This window comes from Oryzias latipes, chromosome 8 (genome assembly GCF_002234675.1).
Source record: "Oryzias latipes chromosome 8, ASM223467v1".
NCBI lineage: Eukaryota > Metazoa > Chordata > Actinopteri > Beloniformes > Adrianichthyidae > Oryzias > Oryzias latipes.
In genome coordinates this window covers 5,702,643-5,724,884 of record NC_019866.2, presented here as the reverse complement: position 1 = coordinate 5,724,884, position 22,242 = coordinate 5,702,643, and the positions used below count along the sequence as shown (strand labels likewise).

Sequence of the window (22,242 nt, the reverse complement as noted above, 5' to 3'; positions counted from 1 at the left end):
GACAGCCTAACTTCGAGAAACGAGCCCGTCAATGCCTTTATCATCTTCCTTGACTGCATAGATGCACTAAACGTTTAGGGAAAACTTGAAAAAATGAAATTAGTCTGAAAAAATTCAGGACATCCTGACACTGTCAGTGCTGAAAACCAATGATTTCAATGGAAGCCGTGATTTTTCCTCATCAAACTTTGTTTTCCAAAAACAAACATCTTTGCAGAAAACACGCCCTGGCAATCAGCTTTTTAAAATTGTCTAAACAACTTAACTTCATGCTAAGTTCAGCATCTCCTTGACCTGGTTTAAAAATCTTTCCCAAGTCAAGCTTGTCCCACAGTGTCATAATAGAATTCAGAAGACCCCATAGAACCTTTCAGTCTTTTAGAGTCCAGTTTCTCTGTTATGTGTCAGTTTCAATCTTTTCTCCTTTTTGGGTTAACTTAAATGTATTTTCCTTGACAATTCTTCTATTAACCTGAGTTGCCTCTTTGCTGTTGGTGCTGATGTTTAATGAGATTTCATGCTGCATACTTGCCTTACATTTCACTCAGTTGTTTGCCCTTCTGCAAGATTTTGCATTGAATCCCTTGTTTCCACTGCTCTTCAAAGAAAAACGTGAAAAGCATGTTGATAGATTTTTAGTTATTTTCACATTTTCTCACAGATTTCTTTCTAAGCACAATAGATGGGCTCATCTCCAAAATAATTGTATTTGTTTCTGTCTATTTTTAAACTGTAAATGAACAAAATAAACTTAAAAGATAAAAGATGGCGTGTTTCCCTTTTTTTTCCTCATTCCTCATTTTTTCACAATTGCCTAATGATTATAAGAGCGATACGTGAATAAGATAAGATAAGATATTCCTTTATTAGTCCCACGATGGGGAAATTTCCTTGTTGCAGCAGCAGTACAGGTACGATAAATAAGGAAAAAGAAAAACTATGGAGTCAATATACACAGATATATACATAATATACACACGTATATTTCCAAAAAAATTGCACAGGATGACCATATAATCGGTTATTGCACAGGGTAAAAAAAATAAGACAGAGCCAATGATATTGGTTAGTGTGGGTCACTGGGAGCAGCTAAGGTTGTACAGTCTAACCGCAGCAGGTAGAAACGATCTGCGGTGTCGCTCCTTCAGACACTTAGGATGTATCAGTCTGATGCTGAAGAAACTGCACAGTGAGGACACAGACTCATACATGGGGTGGGCGTTCTCCATCACTTCCTGCATTGAGGCATTGAGTCCAAAGGCAGCCCCAGAACCAAGCTGGCCTTCTTCACCAGCTTCTCCAGCCGCTTCCTGTCTGCTGCCGAGATGCCGCTGCGCCAGCAGACCGCTCCATAAAAGATGGCTGATGCCACCACAGAGTCATCAAAAGTATTTAGGAGTGATCCCTACACTCAAAAGACCTCAGTCTCCTCAGCAGATAAAGCCTGCTCTGTGCTTTTTTGTACAGTGCTTCTGTATTGTGTGACCAGTCCAGTTTATTGTTGATGTGAACACCCAAGTACTTGTACGAATCTACTCTCTCAATGTCCCTTCCTTGGATGTTCACCGGTGCTAATGTAGAGTGAGTGTGCCTGCGAAAGTCTACCACCAGCTCCTTGGTTTTCCCTGCATTAATCTGGAGGTTCCGCTGGCACCAGTCTACAAAGGTCTGAATCAGTTCTTTATACTCTCTGTCATTGTCATCCATGATTAGTCCGACAACGGCAGAGTCATCCAAGAACTTCTGTAGGTGACAAGATGCTGAGCTGGACATGAAGTCTGCGGTGTAGACAGTGAACAGGAACGGAGCAAGAACTGTTCCCTGCGGTGCTCCTGTGTTACAGACGATCATGTCAGACTCACAGTGGCGAGACCTCACATACTGCAGTCAGTTTGAGAGGTAGTCCAGCATCCATGCAGACAGATGCTGGTCCACGCCCAGTGCGCCAACTTGTCCCTCAGCAGCAGCAGTTGAATGTTGTTGAAAGCGCTGGAGAAGTCGAAAAACATGACTCTCACAGAGCTCCCTGTCTGGTCCAGGTGTGACAGAGCTCTGTCCAGGAGGAAGATGACAGCATCCTCAACTCTGATACCGGGCTGGTAGGCGAACTGCAGCGGGTCCATTGACTGGCTGACCATGGGACTAAGATGTGTGAGCACCAGCCTCTCCATCGTCTTCATCAGATCAGAGGATGAGATGATCAAATAATAAACCTGGATTACCAGCCTTAATTATAGTTTAGAGAAATGACAGCTGAAAGTAATAAATCTAAATGAAAAATTCACCAAAAAACGTTTTTGGATAAAGTTCACATGTTCTGCTTTTATAAATGTAACATGATGTACAGTGGGGGGAATAAAAATGATTTGTAAGTCATCAATTACAAGCTGTTTCACTTAAAAATGTGATGTGATGATCATCAAGATACCCTTAAACTGGAAGAGACAGAAAGTTTAAAAAAATGCAGGAAATTTTTATATTTTCTAGAGAATTTATTTGTATATTGGTGCAGAAAATAAGTATTCAGCTCCAAAACAAGCAAGAAGTCATCCCTCACAGTCCTGTTGCTTCTTTTTTAAGATGTGCTTCTATCCTGACTTGTTACCTGTATTAATGTCCCCTGTTTGAACTATGGAACTATAGGAAAGACGCCTGCGACATCCGTAAACCATCAGAATGCAACCTCTCCACCAAGACCAATGAGCTATCAAAGGACACCTTGTTCATCTGAACAAGCAACAGCCCAAAAACATCTCAGCTGTTGAGAAGATCTGCATGGAAGGATGGACCAACATAGACCTACTTCTGTCACTGACAACAGGGTTACTTCAAAAAGTGTTGAGGTGAATTTTAAGATCAAATACTTATATTCTGCACCATAACACAAATAAATTCTTTAAAAAGCCTTTTTTTTCCAGAATCTCAATCATCTCTTTAAGTGAGACAATCTGCACGTACAAATACTGAATAAAAATAAAAAGACACTGTCCTTTAAATTATGTCGGTGAAAAACCGGAATGAATCGATTTTGTCAAATATTTGTCATATGTAATTTTACCGAAGGTGCTCAATTTAAAACATTATATGCAGATTCTTTGTAGTCCAGCAGATGGCAGAGTGACAGCGTAATTGAAACAGTGTGTGACACATTAACCGAGTTCTTTCACACGGTCAATAGAAACACCTTATAATAAGGCAGGAGAACAAAAAAGAAAACGCAGATTGACTCTAAAAAAGTCATGATGTTATGTTATTTAAAAATATATACTTTGTTTTTTAAGTTTAAGGGAAATCATGCAAAACTTTACATCATTTTGCTATTTCAATTTACCAAAAATAGGCTTTATACTATTAATTATGGTGTCATAATAGCATCTGAAGAGGAGGAGAATTTTCAAAATTAGCAACAACAGAGTGATCATAAAGTAGTTTTGCCTTTCCCTTTTTCATTTTATTTTATTTTATTCTATTTTAGGAAAATTACAATAATCTCTTCAAAATAACAGCCAAAAAACAAACAGTCTCCCTCAACAACAGAGACCCAGAACTCTCCTTATGTCATCTTTACAGATGTTGAAAACTTAATCCTTTGCGTAATTCCTCTTTTCCATTACCTGTTTAATCCCTAAACCCACCGAGACGTCGCTTCAGACCATTCAGACGCGCCTGGACAAGTCAGGAAACTTCCGGCTCTCCTTCACATCAGATGAGGCGACTGTTTGAGTCATGTTGCAGTGCAGGATCCATCACAGATAAGGAGGAGGAGGAGGAAAAAAACAAGTTCAGTCTATGAAGTGAGGAGGACCACACGGAACGCGGATTTTTACGCATCAACTCTTTCCACTCGGACACAATGAGAACCTTAATAAGACACATAGCTCTTCTCTTCTTTTCAGCTTCTGTCATCAGCGGTAAGAAACTTGTTTCCTTCTTTTTTCTTTTAACTTAGAAACTAAGTCCAACCCTGCTGATGATACAGGCGCACTTTAATGTGTAGGGCGTATTTGGAGGCGCCAAATTCAGTTCGTAATTTCCCCACGAGGAAGTCTGAAACAGGCACTTAATGGTCTTAAAGGGAAATGAATTTGTAACAAGATGACTTGAACTTGTTCAAACCGTCTTTGGGATGCATCTCTGAAGCTTCACTTCCTTTTAAGGAAGTGAAACAGCTGGTCTAATTTTGCAGGGCGTAACTGTAATATCAAGACAAATATATGTATAAATAAATGTCTACTTTTCAGTTCTAATTAAATTAAAATTATTGTTTAAATCATTAGCTTTAAACGTTTGACACTTAGATTTGAAAATAAAACAAGTCATTTATTAAATTAAAAAAAATGTTTCCAGAAAAAGGTTTGTTTTCATATTATTGTTTTTAAAGAAAAAAATTAAAATGAGTGTTTAAATTGAACTTAGTGTCACTCAGTGGTCACACAAGTTAACAACACGCAAAACAAGGCATCGAACTCAGAGCTATGTGACTAAAAAATGTGATTTCATCTAAACGTTGCCCTTATTTTTATAGGTTCTAACATCTGCACATCAAGAGGAAGTACAACCTGTAAGCAGTGCCTGGCTGTTCATCCAAGCTGTGCGTGGTGCTTTCAAGAGGTAACAAATAAAACCTAAATACCCACACTGCCTTGCTGCCTCGCCCATTCATTGCTTAGTGCAGCAAGTTAGAACAGACACCCACTTTCTCAACTGCATTTTTCCTGCTGTCCTTTGAGATTTGCTTCTTGGGGAATCTTCAAATTGCACCCCCTGGAGGAAACATCTCCCATCTATTCAGTCACAGCCTTTAGACATCCAAGATGTATTTTTCTGTGTGTATTAGTGAACAGTGACCAGCATTTGTGTGGATGTTGCAGGACTTTGGGAAGGGATCCGGTGTCTCTCGCTGCGACCTAAAGCAGAATCTGCTAAATGAAGGGTGCAAGGCAGCAGCTGTGGAGTTTCCGGCCAGCACACTAACTATTCAAAAGGACACACCGCTCAGTGACAGGGCTTCAGGGGCAGCTGAGGACGTGACTCAGATCAGGCCTCAGAAAATCCACATGACACTGAGACCAGGTACTCTCATATTTGTAGGACATGTCTTAAAAATATGCAAAGGTCAGAAAGTAGCACCCATTCAGGAATCTCTGATCTGATCAAATTATTTCTGATTTTTGTATTCATTTCACTTTTAAGACATCCAAATGGTTTTCCTCTACTCTTTTAGGCGACTCCAAGTTTTTCACTGTTAGCATAAAGCAGGTGGAGGATTACCCCGTTGACCTCTACTATTTGATGGATCTCTCATATTCCATGAAGGACGACTTGTCTAACCTGCAAAATTTGGGCAGCAAGCTTGCAGAGACCATGGCCCGGACCACAAGCAAACTGCGAATGGGATTTGGAGCCTTTGTGGACAAGACCATTTCCCCGTACATGTACACGTACCCCCAAGAAGCTGTACAAAACCCTTGTTGGGGGTATGTATGGTTGTAGATATTTTTTTTAATATAAAGATAAGGTGGAAGTCTGATATTTTAACATTGATTTCTTCTTTGTATTAAGAATTTCCCAGCAATGCAAAGCTCAGTTTGGCTTCAAGCACGTGCTCTCGCTGACAGAGCAGGTGGCTCGCTTTACAGAGGAAGTGAAGAAACAGCAAGTGTCTAGAAACAGAGATTCTCCAGAGGGTGGATTTGATGCTATTGTTCAGGCTGTGGTTTGTAAGGTAAAAGGTTTGCGAGCAGTCCTTGAAAATGTTATTTTTTTGCATCTAATCTGACTTTCTGATGTCTTAAACTCTCCTTGTCACTAGGATAAGATCGGTTGGCGCCCAGATGCCTCACATCTTCTAGTTTTTACCACTGATGCCACTACTCACTCAGCTTTGGATGGGCGCATAGCTGGCATTGTTCAGCCCAATGATGGACAATGTTACCTGGATACGAATGACCTTTACAACAAATCTGCTGTGCTGGTACAGAACATCTTTGCTTTAAAGTCCCACTCCAATCATCTTTTGTTCTATTTTCAAAGCAATCTCAGTGGTCTTTTGATCGTGATTATGCTGTTTTTAGCCAAAATCCCAAAAACCTGTGTCATGTTCACGGACATAGTTTCTGTAGAGTAGCAGTAGTTCATTAGAAATTGCCCTCTCAGTTGTGGGTGGGACAGCTGGCACAGAGTTAGCCCACCCTGACTTCCTATCATCCCTTTTGCCTGCTGTCCCAGCCAATCACAACCCCAACCTAACATTAGCGGTGCAACAAAAATGATAAACAATATTGTACAGTTTTAAGCCAGAATGAAGAGGTACATGGATCTATTTCTCCGTAAGTGGATGCATTGGAGTGGAGCAGGGAGCTTGTTGATTGCCAATTGTAGCTGCGTCATAGCTACAGGCTTTTTTCGTCTCCTCCTTATGCATCCGATTTGAAAAAAAAAAACTCAGAAATGCGGTTTTAAGCTCACATTTCTTAACAAAAATCCTCTATCATGAAAAAAATACCACAAGAACGTGCTAAACATACAAAAAATATATATATTTTTATTGGAGTGGGTCTTTAACGTTTATGACTATTAAGGCAAATGACCAATACGTTGTTCTGTTTTTTGCCTCCTGCTTCTTTTAGGACTACCCTTCCTTAGGACTCATGATAGATAAAATATCTGCAAACAACATCAATTTAGTCTTTGCTGTAACCAGTGTTGTGGTACCACTGTATAAGGTGAAAAAAATGTTTTATATGCTTTTGGGATCGTGGGATTTTTTTTTAAATGAGAAAGCACAAAATTGGGTCAACACTTGTCATCCTGCCCTTTCCCAGGAATACAGTCAACTCATTCCAGGCACAACTGTGGGAACACTATCTCAGGACTCTGGGAACGTCATTCAGCTGATTGAGGAGGCCTATGCTGTAAGGGCATCTTTACATTTGTACAAAATGCCAGTACATTGTAGCTGTTGCATCCGACAGAAAAATAATGTCTGAAATAATCTGGAGCAGAAAATTCGGTCTAAAGTGGAGCTGGAGGTGTTGGGAGTACCAGATGAGCTGAGCCTCTCCTTCAATGCCTCTTGCTTAAAAGGAGAGGTCATTCCTGGAGTAAAATCTTGTTCAGGACTAAAGATTGGAGACACTGTACGTACACAGAGGCGGCAGCATGTTGTATCTGTTTACACTTGTTGATTTAAAGATATTTCCTTTTTCCAGGTGTCCTTCAGCATGGAAGCTCGGTTGCTTGAATGCCCAAAGGAGAAAAGCCGCACTTTTACCATAAAACCTCGGGGGTTTAAAGACGCTCTGGAGGTTACGGTGGACTTTGCTTGCAGCTGTGACTGTGAGGCAAAGGCAGAAGTCAACAGCCCGCTCTGCAGCAAAGGCAATGGCACCTACGAGTGTGGTATTTGCCAGTGTCACCAAGGCCGCCTGGGCACAAGATGCGAGTGTTCGGTGGAGGACTACAGGCCGTCTGATGATGGAAACTGTGTCTCAAAGGCTGGCGGCCGTGTCTGCAGCGGGAAAGGAGAATGCTTGTGCGGGCAGTGCTCCTGTCATGCAAATGACTTTGGCCAGGTGTGGGGAAAATACTGTGAATGCGACGATTTCACCTGTCCGCACTTTAAAGGGGCCCTGTGCTCTGGTGAGTACATTCAAGTTTTGCAACTTTTAAAATATTAAACATAAAAACCACAATTTTAAAACTAATTTTAACCTTAAACCAGACGCGAAACTTGTATTAAAATTGAATTTGCTGTGCTTTTAACATGTTCCTGTGGTGCTATTTCTAATGAATAAGGACATATATTACGCAAATTAAGCTTAAAATTGCATTTCTGAGTATTTACTTAATCAAGTCATTGTGAATAAGGAGAAAACGAGAAAGATTTAGTTTGAAAAAGAGCTTATTTGTGATGAAAAATATAGACTGGGCAGAAATGCAAGCTTGGAACTCTCACAATTTTTGAATCATTCTCTGGTCTGAGTACCGGTAGATAATTTATGAGCACTTGTGTCACAAAATAAAAAGCTTAAAAATATATTTTTCTTAAAAAACCTCCACAATCTTCACTTTTGCATTAAGATATTATTGGGCAAATAAAAAGGGCTTCATCTGTAGATAAATTATTCTTGAGTCACAATTTTGCAACAAAAATTACTGAACACAACCACAGCTAATGTATTTATCCAACTATTTTAACTACTTTATTGTTATTGTGGCTGATATGGCAGAAAAACCCAAACAAAATTATATATAATCAAGATAATGCAATAAAATGCTCATCATATCTTTGGTAAGTGAGATAAGACCCAGCTGTGGTTCCTTCTGGGCTGTGTTGCTTCATCTTATCCGGCTGTCTCTCGTCACTGTCAGGCTGTAAAACACAGTTCGGTTAGTTTAAATAGTTGTCATTTTACTTATTTGAAACAATAAAGCTGTTTTGAAAAAAAAAAAGCATTAGACTTTTTCTGAATGGTAAGGTTCTTTAAAGTTGCTAAATTAGATTTTCAGTAAAATACAAAACTTTGCAGTTTGCCAGTAACAGACATTGGAGCCGATTACTCACAGAAAAGCTGCATGAAGCATAAGACGTCTGCAAAGCTCAGCCCAGTTTCTCAATCTCTCAGATAAAGCTTTAATAGGACGTTGGGAAATTTTATGTAGCAACATTATTGGTGTGTTCACTGTAAAGACAGATGAGACAAAGCAGGACAGGAGAGTGCTTTTTACCTTGTAGGGATCTGCTTAGTGTGTTCACAGGTTGATTTATGCAAAATAATAACGTTTTCTGTCAATTAAAGATTGATAAGCGCTTAAATTTCACTTCAGTTTTGTGTTACAAACACATAAAGATGGAAAACATGTCCAGACAGCAATGGGATTTCTACAGCTGTTGTCTTTCATCATAGGAAGCAATGGCATTCCAACTCACTTCAATAAAAATCAGGTTTTTTGTATTTTTAGAATGTTCTTGTTGCATTTTTGTCATGATGGAGGACATATGTTAAGAAATCAAGCTTAAAATCGCATTTCTGAGTATTTCTTTGTTCAAATTGTGATGCATCAGGAGCAGACAAAAAAGCCTGGCATTATAATAATAACCTTTTATCACAAAATGGACTACAAGTTTAAAAAAACTGTGAAAACTTGTGTAAGTGCAGCTTCTTGTTAAGTTAAAAGAGTCCCAAGGGGGACATGTGACCTCTTTACATTCACCATTGTCTTCATCATCAAAAATTATATAGTTGCAGAGGGTTTGCCACAACTGGCCTCTTTATCAGCAGTTGAATCTGTTATTAAAGACCCACACCAATCGAAATAGAGCTTTTGGTGTCTTTAACATGTTCTTGTGGCATTTTTCTCGTGATGAAGGGCACACTTTGTATACGTAAATTAAGCTTAACATTGCATTGCTTACTATTGCTTCAATTCAAATTGAGCTAAATCAGGGGCAGATTAAAAAATTGCCTTTAGAAAAAGTGCATTTTTGTGGCGCAAAATCTACAATCAGTTGCTGCTCCATGCTCAGCTCCATTCCGCTCAGCTCCTTGCTCAGCTTGTAAACCAATAGATCCACGTTTGTCCTCATCTAAGCTGGCATCTGTCTCAAAACTGTACGACAGGATGGCTCCAATATTACTCGCCATTTTTGCTGCACCGCTAATGTTAGGTTGCGGTTTTGAGGGGCTGTAAACTAGCAGGAGAGCGTGGATGTTGGGAAGCAGGGGCAGGCTTACTCTGTGCCAACAGTCCCTCTTACTTAGAGTTGAATTGCTTGTGAACTATTGCCGCTCTGCAGAAACTATTTCCAAGAAAACGAAACAGGGGCTTTGATTTCGGCTAAAAACGCCACATTCATAATCAGAAATCGTTTACAATAGATTACAGATGATCAAAGTGGGACTTTGGGTCAAACTAAATTCTTTCTTTGTGCTGTTAACCTTTTTTTTTTTTGCTCAGACTCCCGATAAGTTGCAGATTTAAAAAAAAAAATCTCCAAATAGTTCCTGAGTTGTTATACTGTTTTATTGTGCTTTTTTAGTTAAATGAGAACATATTTATCACACAATGTGATACAAATGTGAATGTAATGTGAACAGAAACACAGTTTGCAGGGTTAAAAAACCATCATCTTTGCAGCGTGTTCCACTAAAATCGAGCTGTCAACAGAGCTTAAGACTTCTTAGCGTGTAGCACTTCAACACAGGCATTGTGCTGTCTCAGTGTCCCTCAGTCCCACAACAATTGGATCCCTGGCGCGGGCCTCACAAATGTTCTCTTTAGATGTGTACTTCATCTATTGCTGAGGGGCTGCGGGACTGATGCCAGGCCTAGAGCAGGAGTCAGCAAGCATTGCTCCAGGGCCCATAAATACGAGGAAAGAGAGCGCAGGGAAGTTTGCATTCCTCTGCTGGCCGTTTGCCATTCCCTCCGCCTCTTCCTTTAGCTGCATGACATTGCAGTCCGTACCTCTGCTCCTCTAATCTTCTTCCTGCCAAACTTCTCTTAAGCTCCAGCATGTGATAAAGAGCATTTTTGAAGAGATCAGAATGTAGGGAACAAAAACTCATTAATGTGTAAATCATACTGGTGTCAATGACACATATGTCTTGTGTTTCTGCTCGTCTAACTTGTTAAAATTTTCATAGAGGATGACACATTAGTGAGCAGCTACACAACTAAGTCTGTTAAGCATTGAAGCTGTGACTCATCCAGCATCCTTGTGAAGTTAGTCTCTGATGAAAACACTGACAGAGTGAACACTGGGGAATTGTTCCTCACGGTTTTCCTACGTTTAATGGTATCCTGATTTTTTCTTTCCCTGTTTTTGGTTAAAATTTCCTGACCCCACTTCCTTCCTTCACTTTCTTCTCAGTTTAATTCAGTTCACGCTGTGACTCACTTTTTGTCCTAGTCACAAAATCCTTTTCTGTTTCCTGCAGAGAGTCTTTGTCCTTGTTTTAGGTTGACCATGCCCCTGTCAGTAATCCATAAGGAAAATTTCAGGAAATTCTTCCCCCACTAAAAAACACCCCTTAAAAGACCTGAGGTTGGTGTTGTCTGCGCTTCAGCAGTTCTTAAAGATGTGCTTGTGCACGTCTGTTTAGCTTTCGTCATCCCAGAATCCAAGACCCTCCCTGTACTTTCACAAGAAAACATTATCTGCTTCTCAGAACTGTTTGTCTCCGGGATACAAGAAAAAGCAATTCACCGTCCACCTGTATTTAAAAAAAAAAAGGCTAAAATTATCATCAGCTGTTTGATCAGAGAAAATATTTCTATAGTAATCAGTTAAGCTGTAAATCTGCTTCAGTAAGTGACAGGAGGCTAAAAAACATACATTCGTATCACAAAAACTCTACGACTCACAAAAGATAACAAAGTTTACACCGACGTTCTTTCATCTGAGTGGAAAAAAAATGTTTTTATGATAAAAACCAACTTGCAAAAAGAAGAAGTAATAAAAGTGAAGTAATAAAATGTGAAGACCACACCAAAATAGGGAATCCTTTTTTAAAAAGGTCAGTAGGTTTTCCTGCTCTGTTTGCTAATCCCTGCCTGACGAAGAAAAAAGAAAAGATTTTTGAGTTAGACATTAGCTCGATCTAAACAGACTTGGAAGAGTTTACAAATGGAGTCCACCCCTGTGGCATGCAACTTCAGTTTGATTTATATTTTACTGTATCAGTGCTTGAACTATTTAACTGTTCCAAACTGTAGTAAAAGCTTGAAAGCCTTATTTTAGCTGCCATCTTATTCTTTGTAAAATAATTTGATAGACGTGTTATAAAGTCTGTTTGGGATAGTTAAAAGAAAATTTAAATTTATAAGACAATGAAGAAAACCTCTTTTGAACAGATTTTGTGAATTCATACCCTGGCAGGTTAAAAATATGTGGTAGTGTGATAATGTGGGCCGCAGAAAGCTGCCAGTGAGAAGACATTGATTCAGCAAAAATTAAAAGCTTGGACAAAATAGAATATTCAATCCTGACAAAATAACTTAACACACTATCAAAAAGACATACTGTAATAGTAAGTGGAATCTAAATAAAAATACAAGGAAAAACAAGAAAAAGCCGAACATCTGTCTGGACGTCTGTCTGATTAAAAGCTGAGAAATGAGAAGATTTTGGTGCATTTTAAATGATATATGATAACTATGTATTATTCTACTAGTCATGTTTCTTCAAACTGAATCCTATAAAGACCCACTCTAAGGAAAATTGTGTTTTTGGTGTTTTCAACATGTTCTTGTGGCATTTTTCTGAGGATAAAGGACATAAATTAAGAAAATCAAGCTCAAAAATTGAATTTCTTTGAATTTATTTACTCTAATAGTTGTAAATCAGGAGCAGGTTTAAAAATGCAGTTGGAAAAAGTGCTTGTCTGTTAAGTAGAAGATACACTGGGGGGGGCTCTGCTTGGACTGAGAGCTCTCAGCAATTGCAAGGTTGGGGTTGCTCCGTGCCAGCAGTCCCACCCTCAACACAGAGGTAAATTTCGAATCAGCTACTGCCGCTCTGCAGAAACTATGACCTAAAAAACAACAAAGGTTAAAAAGCCACTGGGAACGATTTTAAATTAGACGATCAAAACATGATCGAGGTTTAAAGAATTAGTTTGAAACAACTTGTCCATGATGGCTGATTTTCTTTCAGGTAATGGAAAGTGTGACTGTGGGCTTTGTCAGTGTGATGCCGGCTGGAAAGGAGATAACTGCAACTGCACCACTCGCACAGACACCTGCATGTCCAGCGCTGGGCTGCTTTGCAGCAGACTGGGATACTGCGAGTGTGGGGTTTGTCAGTGCACCCAGCCAGGGGCGTACGGAGCTACCTGTGAAAAATGCCCCACCTGTCCTGACTCCTGCACAATCAAAAAGTGAGTTTTATGTTTTCTTTAACCCAGATTTAACAAAAAAAGAGCCTTCCTTCAGTCAGTCCTTAGCTAGGTTCAACTTAAAAAGTCATCGTTTGTTGAATTCTAAGTGCAATATTCCCTTATTAGATTACTTTGAAAAGTATTATTGTATTTTTTTAATAAGTGCATCTTACGGTGTACAATTGAAAGAAAAAATATAAATTTTCTTTTTTGTAATGTTAAAAAATGTAAGATCTTGAGAAAATCGCCATACATTTTGTTCATTTTTTTCCATTATAAACATAAGGCTTTTGCAATTGTACAATAAAAAAAATGAATCAACCTTATGAGAATAAGTATCATTTACAAATGTTATTATATGCTTAATGACCTCAAGGAATTTTGATTAATAAGTTTAAAAGAAAGAAGAATTTGTGTCTAAATTATCAATCCTTCTTACAGACGGTATCTTGTTTCTAAATTCTCAAAGATGGCCATTTGACCTGAGCAGCTATTGAAAGTTACAAAATATCTGGATTTTTGTATAAAGTTAATATAAATCATGGCATGAGCTCAAATAAACTCTCAAATGTAAACATTCATAGAAATGGATTCCTCTGGCCTCAACTGCATAAGGGTCGTCAAAATTGAATCAAAATTCAGAAACGTGGATCACAGATGTATTTTAAAGTAATGCTGGCTTGCAAAATTAGTACACCCTTCAATAAACCATTTATCATTCTTTTATATATCCAAAACCTTCTGACTGTTGTGAGTCTTTATGTGCTCAAATGTAACACAAGATACGTGAAGTTTTGTTTCTCGTAGTGTGATTATTTTTTCAACCAAAATGTTAAACATGTAGAGTTTTACAAGAATTCCTGTGAGCCTGCAGCTCCACCTGACGTGAGATATTCAGCCTCACACGCATTCATGTGTTTTCTTAACACTCCATGCAATCCATGAAGGTGAGCAGGCCATCATAACGACGCCTTTGAGCTTTTCATGTTGTCCCTTTGTCTGAACTTGGAGTAGTGATGTCCACTTATGGCATAATTATCTACAGAAGTATTTGTTGTATTGCTTACAGGGCATGTGTTGAGTGTCAGCATTTTAAAAGAGGACAGTACACAGAAGATGACAGCTGCAACCGAATCTGCAAAAATGAGATTCGGGTTGTGGAGGAACTTGGTAAGATCTTTTGTTTTCTTCTCTATTAAAGACCTACTCTGATAATAATGGGGGTTTTGGTGTTTTTGACATGTTCTTGGAGCATTTTTCTCATGATGGAGGATATATATAAAGAAAATTAGGATTAAAATTGCATTTCTGGGTATTTATTTATTCAAAGCATTGTGATTCAGGAGCAGATGAAAAAAAGCATTTGGAAAAAAAGCATTGTTGAGACATAAAATCTACAATCGGCAGGCCCTAAGCTCCCTGCTCAGTTCCATTCTGATGCATCCACTGGCAGGCAAATAGATCAGTGTACATCTTCGTTTTCCTCGTCAGAGCTGGTATCTGACTTTAAAACTGGACAGCTGAATAGCTGCAATATTGCTCACGATAATGTAAAGTTGGGGGTGTGAGGGGCTGTAAAGTAGTGGGAGAGCATGTAAAGGGAAGGATGTCAGGAAGCAGGGGTGGGCTTCCTCCCTGTCAACATTCCCACCCAAAACTGAGAGGTAATTTCTGATGAGCTACTACAGAAACTGTCCTAGAAAATAAAAGCTCTTTTTTATCATTTTTGGCTAAAACGTCTTAATCTGTATTAAAAGACCCCTGGTAAGGCTTTAAAAACAGATCATAAGATGATTGGAGTGGGTCTTTAATGACATTGTTCTGACTTTGAAAAAAGTAGGTTGTATTTTGTACCTGATGAACATTGTGTTATCTTTTTGTCACAGTTAAGCGTGATGAGAATGCAGTGAACTGCTCCTACAAAGATGAGAATGACTGCGTCGTGCACTTCCAGTATTTTGAAGATTTTAGCGGAAAGTCTATCCTGTCTGTGGTGAAGGAACCAGGTACTGTTCTTTTTTTTATGAAAACATAACCTAACCTCTTCAGATGTTCACTAGTGTGTGATTGTAAAGGCTGTTTCAGTCATTTGTGCATTTAGTAAAGAGTCATTATTTGCTGAGCACATCATGAACTTGTTAACCAGCTCCACCCAGGCGCATCTTAAACTATCAGGTTCAAAGTAATGACGCGCCAGGGATCGTAAAATGAGGCTCTGAATGTGTTGTGTGGCAGGTGCTGTTTCTCTACTCTGTTTTTTCTGTTTTCTCTCAGAGTGCCCTCAGGGTCCTGACATTTTAGTGGTGCTCTCGGCGGTGGCTGGAGCCATTCTCCTGCTGGGCCTCGTTGGTTTGCTCATCTGGAAACTGCTCATCACCATCCACGATCGCAGAGAGTTTGCCAAATTTGAGGAGGAGAGAGCCAAAGCAAAATGGGATACGGTAAGAAATTACGATTTAAACGCTATGAGCTGCTTCAGTTTCTTTCATACTACATTTATGTCTGGCCACAGTTCTGGACTGCAATGATAAGATTGTTTTTGCACTTCTTTCTTAGTGCATCGTTGTGTAAAAATGTTGCCCATGACATATATATTTAAAATCTCACCAAAATTTAATTTGTTAATCAATTCTGGGTATAGTGAACCACCCCCACTCAAGAATCGATGACATCACAGCGAGTGAAACTGCTAAAGAAATAAAATGGGTTCAAAAGCTATTATTGGGGCTCACAAAATGATTTAAAAATCCACAAACGAAACCAAAGCACACGAGTAAGTGGGGACATCCAAAGGATGTATTAAAATAATTATGGGATGGCCACAGGACCCACGGCTTGGCTGCCATGTTATAGCAGACAGAGAAATTTGGCGGTTTTCAATTTTTTGCACAGTATGGGGGAAAAAAATTATGTTCCAGAGAACAAAGTTTTATTGACCTTTGACTTCAGAAAGAGATCGCGATCTTGAATTTTCACCTTTGGTTCCTTCATAATTCCTCCCAGGAAGTTTGATCCATCGCCTCATAAGTCCTCGAGCATCAGTGGGAAGCTGCTTCGGAAACACGTTGGATATAGAAGTTGTAGATTTTAGCATGTTGAGCCCGCAAAGGTGTAACACTTTTTTTTTACTGGAAATTTGTGAAAATGTATTACATGAATCCCTTGCTAAAACTAAATGACACAACATAACACACAAAAGGATCATATAAGGATTGTGGTCAACAAAAAACCTCCGTTGCGAAGGAAAACCAAAAAATTATTTTTGACAATTCTTCTAAAAATTACATACACTTGTTCGTCTACCCCAGGCGCCAAAAAATCAAATGGTTGCTATGGAGATAAAACCAACAGAAAAGCTGCCATTTTGAAAAAAAAAAGAATTTCTTCATAAATTTGTCATGTGCAGCTCTGATCAGGGATAGATGGGGGGAGTGAGGGGCGGGTAGCGCCTCCAGACCACAAAACGCCGCTCGCAACATTTAAAATTCATTTTAAAAAGGAAATTATTTTAAAATGTGACTTCAGTGAGTTCATCTCTTTATTTAACTCCACAGGGTAATAATCCTTTATATAAAGGAGCAACATCTACCTTCACCAATGTTGCATATCAAGGCAACTAATGACTGAATGCAACAAGAAAAAACTCAGGGTCCATCAAAACAGAAAGATAAAAGCTGCAGCACCGAATGGATGGAAGGAAGTCACTGTCCACTGGCAGGAAACACCCAATGCAACTGAGAACGACTTATCTGCTGCAGACATGTTGCCAAAGCAAGTAAAGTTGTGAAACAAGTGTCAGAAAGTTTGGGTGACCTAAAGCTTTCTGGTTCTTTCCTAAACATTGTTTGCAATCTGTACATTGTTGAATTGTCACTTTACATTTGGGAGCAGTACTTAATTTAATGAGGTTTTCTACAACTGCTGTGATTGTTAAAATAGGTTTGCAAAACTTTTTTTTTTGTCTTGTCGGTTTGGCTTTTCTGTACTCGTTACATTATTGGGGCAATATGTGACTATGAAAAAAAAGATGTAAAAAACTTTTCTCTGCAATTCACAATAAATGTTTGAGATTTATAGAATTATAGAGTAGGTATTATAATAAACATTTTTTCTTTAAGAGTTTTTTACTTTTTTTACATGGTATAATTGACAGGATTGTAAATTAACATTTTTGTTCTTTTTCTTTTCTATTTAAAGTTACAAAATTATATCATAGAGCCCAGCCAATTCACTTTTTATTCTCCCTAGACTACTGCTAACATGTTAGTGTGAGATTGCGTTAGATTGTCAGGGGGTTGTGCGGTTGTACAGTTATTTTAAAGGAGCTGTGCAACTGATCGTTTACAAGTGCACGAAATTTTTTTTTTGGGGGGGGGGTTTAAAATCATTTCCAAAACTCACGTTGCTGGATTTTGGCTCATTTTTTCAAATGCAACATGTTTTACTTAAGATTCACACAACAGTTTGCGACAGAATAGATAATATTTATTTTTTTAGGGTTTTCTTCTGACAAATGAAATGTAAAACTGTTTCTTGGGCTTTGATTCAAAAGCTGTCAAAAGCATGTCAACTTTCTAAAGGAGAATGGGGGGATTTGTTACATAAAGAAAAGATTTTATCAAACTAAAGTCTTTGATTTTGACTTGGTTTCTAATTTAATTCACAATGGTTACTTGCTTCTGTGTTTCTCAGTTTATCAATATGTGCTTGGCATCCCTCTTTCAACCAGTTTAAATGCATAAAGTGACGGCATTTCCTCATATAAATAAAGCCTCTTTGCATGCAAGTCTTTTCTGTCAGTTCCTGTTGTGGGTTTAACATTGAACAGTGTGCATTTACTTTGAAAGAACGTTATAAAGCACATACATACCACATGTTTCCAATTTTACAGGTACAGGTTGTACAATCATGTCTTTATACATGTGGTTATTTCTTGGCATGGTGTTTTCTTCTTCTTCTTTCTTGCACAAATAAACATTACAGAAGTATAAAAATTGTGTATTCATTGCTTTAAATGTTCCTACTTTTAAAAAGTTTCAAAAACCCCAACTTTTACTTTGAATTTTCCAATAAACTTGACTCTTCCAGTTGATTGTAATTTTAGTTTAGTAATAGTTTTTAACATTAAATTGTAAAAATTAGATTGTGTTTATTGAGCTACTAACAAAAACATTGAACCGGTTAATCAGTTCAATTTTGTTATTGTCAAACTTATAGTGCCAAAACTGCTAAAAGAAAGAAAAAAAAATGCAACAAAGGAACATTTGACTTAATCTGATTAAATATTAAATCCTGGTGAATGGCTCCCTCTAGTGGTTAGTCTGGGTTTTACAGGAACTTTTGAGTTGCATGAGTTGCATGCAAGTTACAATTAAAATGTATTACTATTTTGAATAATAATAAAAATATAGCCTGTACAGCTCAGAAAATTGAACAAATTTTAAAATAAATACATGAACGGAATAATAGTAAAAACATACAATAACTTTCAAGTATTTCTAAAGTCAAAACTGAGAACCTAAATATTTTTCTACGTAGTCTTTTGTTCAAAGATTTTGAATTATGCTATTGAATATAATAATCCTTTATTAAAACCATGATTGGTATCATTCATATAGAGGAAAGTGATCCCATGTTGACATCACCAATTCCGGGCGCCCCTGAATGCATCACACTGTCACGTGAAGCCCCATTTCCGTTGCGTCACATCCATCATGGAGGCGCCCTGCGCGGTGGACGCAGTGGCGGCGGGCAGCAGTGAAACGGGGCACAGTTTGTCCGGTTCATCCTCTGCAGAATCCAGGAGACCTCAGTTCGGTACGCGGTTCTTGACAGACCCTAAACAGGTCTTTCAGCACAACGCATGGTCAGTACCGGAAGACCGGACCGGCACAGACACGTTCACGTGTTTTCTGGAGGAATAGCGCTTAGTTTTCTCATTTTTATTCATTCTGTTTTTGGTATCCTTAAATAAACTATAACCAGATTATTATTTTATCTTTAATTAGTTCATTTTCTGTTTTGAAGATTTATTACTGCACTATTTCTTTTATGTTATTGTTGTTGTTTTACCTGCTATTTGTCAATTTATCAGGTTCTGGTAAGCATTTAACACTAAACCAAATGTAAAAATAAAAAATGTCCTATGAACTTTTTGGAGTTATCTATACACTATTGGATGTTCCTTGTGATCCATCAACTGTTTTATTTTGACAGAGTTGTTTAAACTCATCCGGTTTCTTGTTGACAGGGACAACGTGGAGTGGACTGACGAGCAGGAAGAAGCTGCAAAAAGAAAAGTCTCAGAAAACAGTTATCCACTCCCTGCAGAGAAGCAAGGTTTCATTCTAACATTGGAAATTCATACTTCATAATTAAATGTGGTTTAATTTTTCAATTATATTTGAGTTGACTTAATCAAAAAATTAACCCCAGAGGTTTTCATATCCACGATTTCCTTTTTGTAAAAGTATTTGTCATTTGTTTGCACCTGTAAAGTGGGCAGCTTTACCGAGTTGGTTTTTTTCCCCCCACTTATTCTTATTTCGCAGAGGAATATGACAGCCGAGCCAATGAGTACTGGAATGAGTTTTACACGATCCACGAAAATCGTTTCTTCAAGGATCGTCACTGGCTCTTCACCGAGTTCCCGGAACTGGCGCCGCAGTGTAGCGTCCTCAACCACACCTCGCATATAGATGAACCCCAAGGGAGCAATTTGGATCAAAACCGTTGCAGGGATTCTGGAGCTGAAGACAGCCGGGACTTTCCTGGCTCCTCTGCCTCATACCGTATTTTGGAGGTGAAAGATTGGATTTAAAAGTGATCGGCCAACTTTTACAGCACAGTCAGTCCAAGGCAGATGCTATTTTATCTTTTAAATCTTTGGAATGTGCCTTAATATAAGACACATTTGTTTGCGACAATATTCGAAAGAAAGTTCTATTATTAAAGCAGTTTGTGGTGCCCTAAAAACAGCTTTCTTGATGATCTTAAAACAACAATGCTGTAAATTTTGTTTTATTATTTGTACAGGTGGGCTGTGGAGTGGGAAACACAGTTTTTCCAATACTTAAAACCAACAAGTACGAGCGCACAAGACACATTTTTTGGGGTTTTCACATCATGTTTTGTGAAAATTCTAACCTACATGTTTCTCTTATTTGCAGTGACCCAGGACTCTTTGTTTACTGCTGTGATTTTTCCAGCACCGCTGTGGAATTAGTCAAGGTGCGAGGCTCAGGATTAACCGAGAAACACATTTAATCATCTCTATGCTTGTGTCTAATCAACAAAAGTTCTGGTTTGATGTTAGAATAATCCAGAATACGACCCCGGGCGGTGCTTCGCCTTTGTTCAAGACTTGAGTGATGCGGATGCCAGTTACCCCATTCCTGATGGAAGCCTCGACGTCATAGTCCTCATCTTTGTTCTGTCGGCGCTGCACCCTGACAAGTATGCATTTATTTCATAGACTTTCTGGCATTTGCTGCGACAGCTAGCGTGCATTGCTCTCGTTTTGTTTTTGTTTTTTTTAAGGATGCAGGCCTCCATCAGGAGGTTGGCACGTTTGTTGAAGCCTGGAGGCATGATCCTACTCAGAGATTATGGACGCTATGATATGGCACAACTCCGCTTCAAAAAAGGTGGGTCAAAAATCCAGATTTATTTTAAAGCAAATTTCCAGAATTAGTTTTTTAATTAATACTAGCTGATGTTTGCGACTTTTAAGATATTTTCTTTCTGCCAGGGAGATGTCTGTCAGAGAACTTTTACGTTCGAGGGGATGGAACCCGAGTTTATTTCTTTACTCAGGGTAACGTGCACGTCAAAAAGCATCCATCGGATAGTTTTGGAGATTCCCTCTCAGTATTTGAGCCCTTTTCTGCATTTGGATTCATTTCAGACGAGCTTCATGAGCTGTTTACAAGGGCGGAGCTGGAGAAAGTGCAGAACCTGGTGGACAGACGGTTACAGGTGAACAGAGGGAAGCAGCTCACCATGTACAGGGTATGGATCCAGTGCAAGTATAAGAAGGCCTCCTGAAAAGAAGATTTACGGTGGATTTTGATTTAAAGAAGAGACAATAAAAGGAATCTTTTCTTTCATTCACCTTAAGGATGGACTTCTCTTTTGTTATTGTCCAGCTGGTGCTACGAGACTGATGTACTTTTGATGTATGAAGTGATTGAAAAGAGGGCCGCTACCGTGTATAAAGATGTTTCGACTTGTGTCACTGTTTTAATATGTGGATGTTTTCAAATAAAAGCATGATACATAAAAGCTAAAATCGTGTTTTTTTGTAAACAAAAAAAAAACAATAAAACTCTCTGTATTGTTCTAACTTTGCTAAATAATTTAGCATCTGTGTGTGTTTCTGTGTGGAGTTTGCATGTTCTCCCCGTGCATGCGTGGGTTTTCTCCAGGGTCTCCGGCTTCCTCCCACCGTCCAAAAACATGCTTCATAGGTCAATTGGAAACTCTAAATTGTCCCTAGGTGTGAGAGTGAATGTGTGTGTGATTGTGGCCCTGCGACAGACTGGCGAACAGTCCAGGGTGTCCCCTGCCTCCGCCCACAAGTGGCTGGGATAGGCTCCGGCAGCACCATGACCCCAACAGGGGCAAAACGGTAGAAAATGAATTAAGCATCTGACAATAGCAGAATTAGGATTAATCTATTTGAATCTGACAAGGTACAACTGAACCTTAAGATAAACAAATCCTCAGGTGATGCTGCCTTCAAACTGTCACAAAAACATGGTCATTCCAGCCTCACAGGGTCAGGAGTGTTGTGGAAAATCACTGGATTTTTCACAGGACCTCAGTGTTTGTGATTCGATCAAGCCAGCGAATTTTAAGGATATTTCGGAGACAGCGGAGATGGAACTGCTGGAGAAGTTTCTCATGTCTTCTGTAGGTGGTCCAGGTTTCGCAGCTGTAAAGAAGTGTTGTTAAGACGACTGCTCTGTAAATAAGCCGGTTCACGTTAGGACTATAGTGGTCCCCTTTCAACATATCCCTTCAGGGATATATCAAATCAGCTTTCACATATTCGAACAGGTGGTGTGGTTCCCAACACAACCCTGTATTTTATCTGGGATGAGGATAAAATAAACAGGGAGACCCAGACATGGGCCACGTTGTATCCACATAGTTAGGCAGTAGCGTAAAGGGTCTTGCCTAAGGACCCACACTGGATGAAGCTCATCGCACCCCCTGGGTATCAAACTCTGGTTTCCCAGTGCCAGTCCTACAACTGAGCCATGCATGTGACAACACGTTGGGGCATTGATGTATTTAATGTGAGTGTGGTATATCTGTGGATGTCCAGTTGATGCTGAGGAGAAAGTTGGAGTTT

At 38.9% G+C, this 22,242-nt stretch overlaps 2 protein-coding genes and 1 long non-coding RNA gene across 3 annotated transcripts; 2 read left to right on the top strand and 1 right to left on the bottom strand.

Moving 5' to 3' along the window:
* Positions 1 to 846: 846 nt before the first annotated feature.
* LOC110015461 lies at positions 847 to 3,724 on the bottom strand. The gene is made up of 2 exons (XR_002290661.1): positions 3,615 to 3,724; positions 847 to 2,174 (listed from the first exon to the last, which is right to left on the bottom strand). It is a non-coding gene; the product is annotated as an uncharacterized LOC110015461 (long non-coding RNA).
* An 11-nt stretch (positions 3,725 to 3,735) lies between these two features.
* Positions 3,736 to 17,878, top strand: LOC101168465 (integrin beta-3). Its single transcript, XM_004071560.3, has 15 exons — positions 3,736 to 3,911; positions 4,526 to 4,611; positions 4,872 to 5,073; positions 5,225 to 5,477; positions 5,563 to 5,725; positions 5,813 to 5,974; positions 6,630 to 6,725; positions 6,825 to 6,914; positions 7,005 to 7,139; positions 7,212 to 7,641; positions 12,662 to 12,884; positions 13,954 to 14,054; positions 14,771 to 14,890; positions 15,159 to 15,325; positions 16,439 to 17,878. The coding sequence occupies exons 1-15, from the start codon at positions 3,854 to 3,856 to the stop codon at positions 16,502 to 16,504; spliced, it is 2,352 nt and encodes a 783-aa protein (XP_004071608.2). The 5' UTR covers positions 3,736 to 3,853; the 3' UTR covers positions 16,505 to 17,878.
* Positions 17,879 to 18,574: 696 nt separating this feature from the next.
* Positions 18,575 to 21,174, top strand: LOC101159015 (methyltransferase-like protein 2-A). Its single transcript, XM_004071275.4, has 9 exons — positions 18,575 to 18,750; positions 19,135 to 19,223; positions 19,436 to 19,686; positions 19,920 to 19,969; positions 20,054 to 20,114; positions 20,200 to 20,339; positions 20,424 to 20,530; positions 20,635 to 20,700; positions 20,791 to 21,174. Exons 1-9 carry the CDS (start codon positions 18,599 to 18,601, stop codon positions 20,928 to 20,930), a joined length of 1,056 nt encoding a protein of 351 aa, XP_004071323.1. The 5' UTR covers positions 18,575 to 18,598; the 3' UTR covers positions 20,931 to 21,174.
* Positions 21,175 to 22,242: the final 1,068 nt, after the last annotated feature.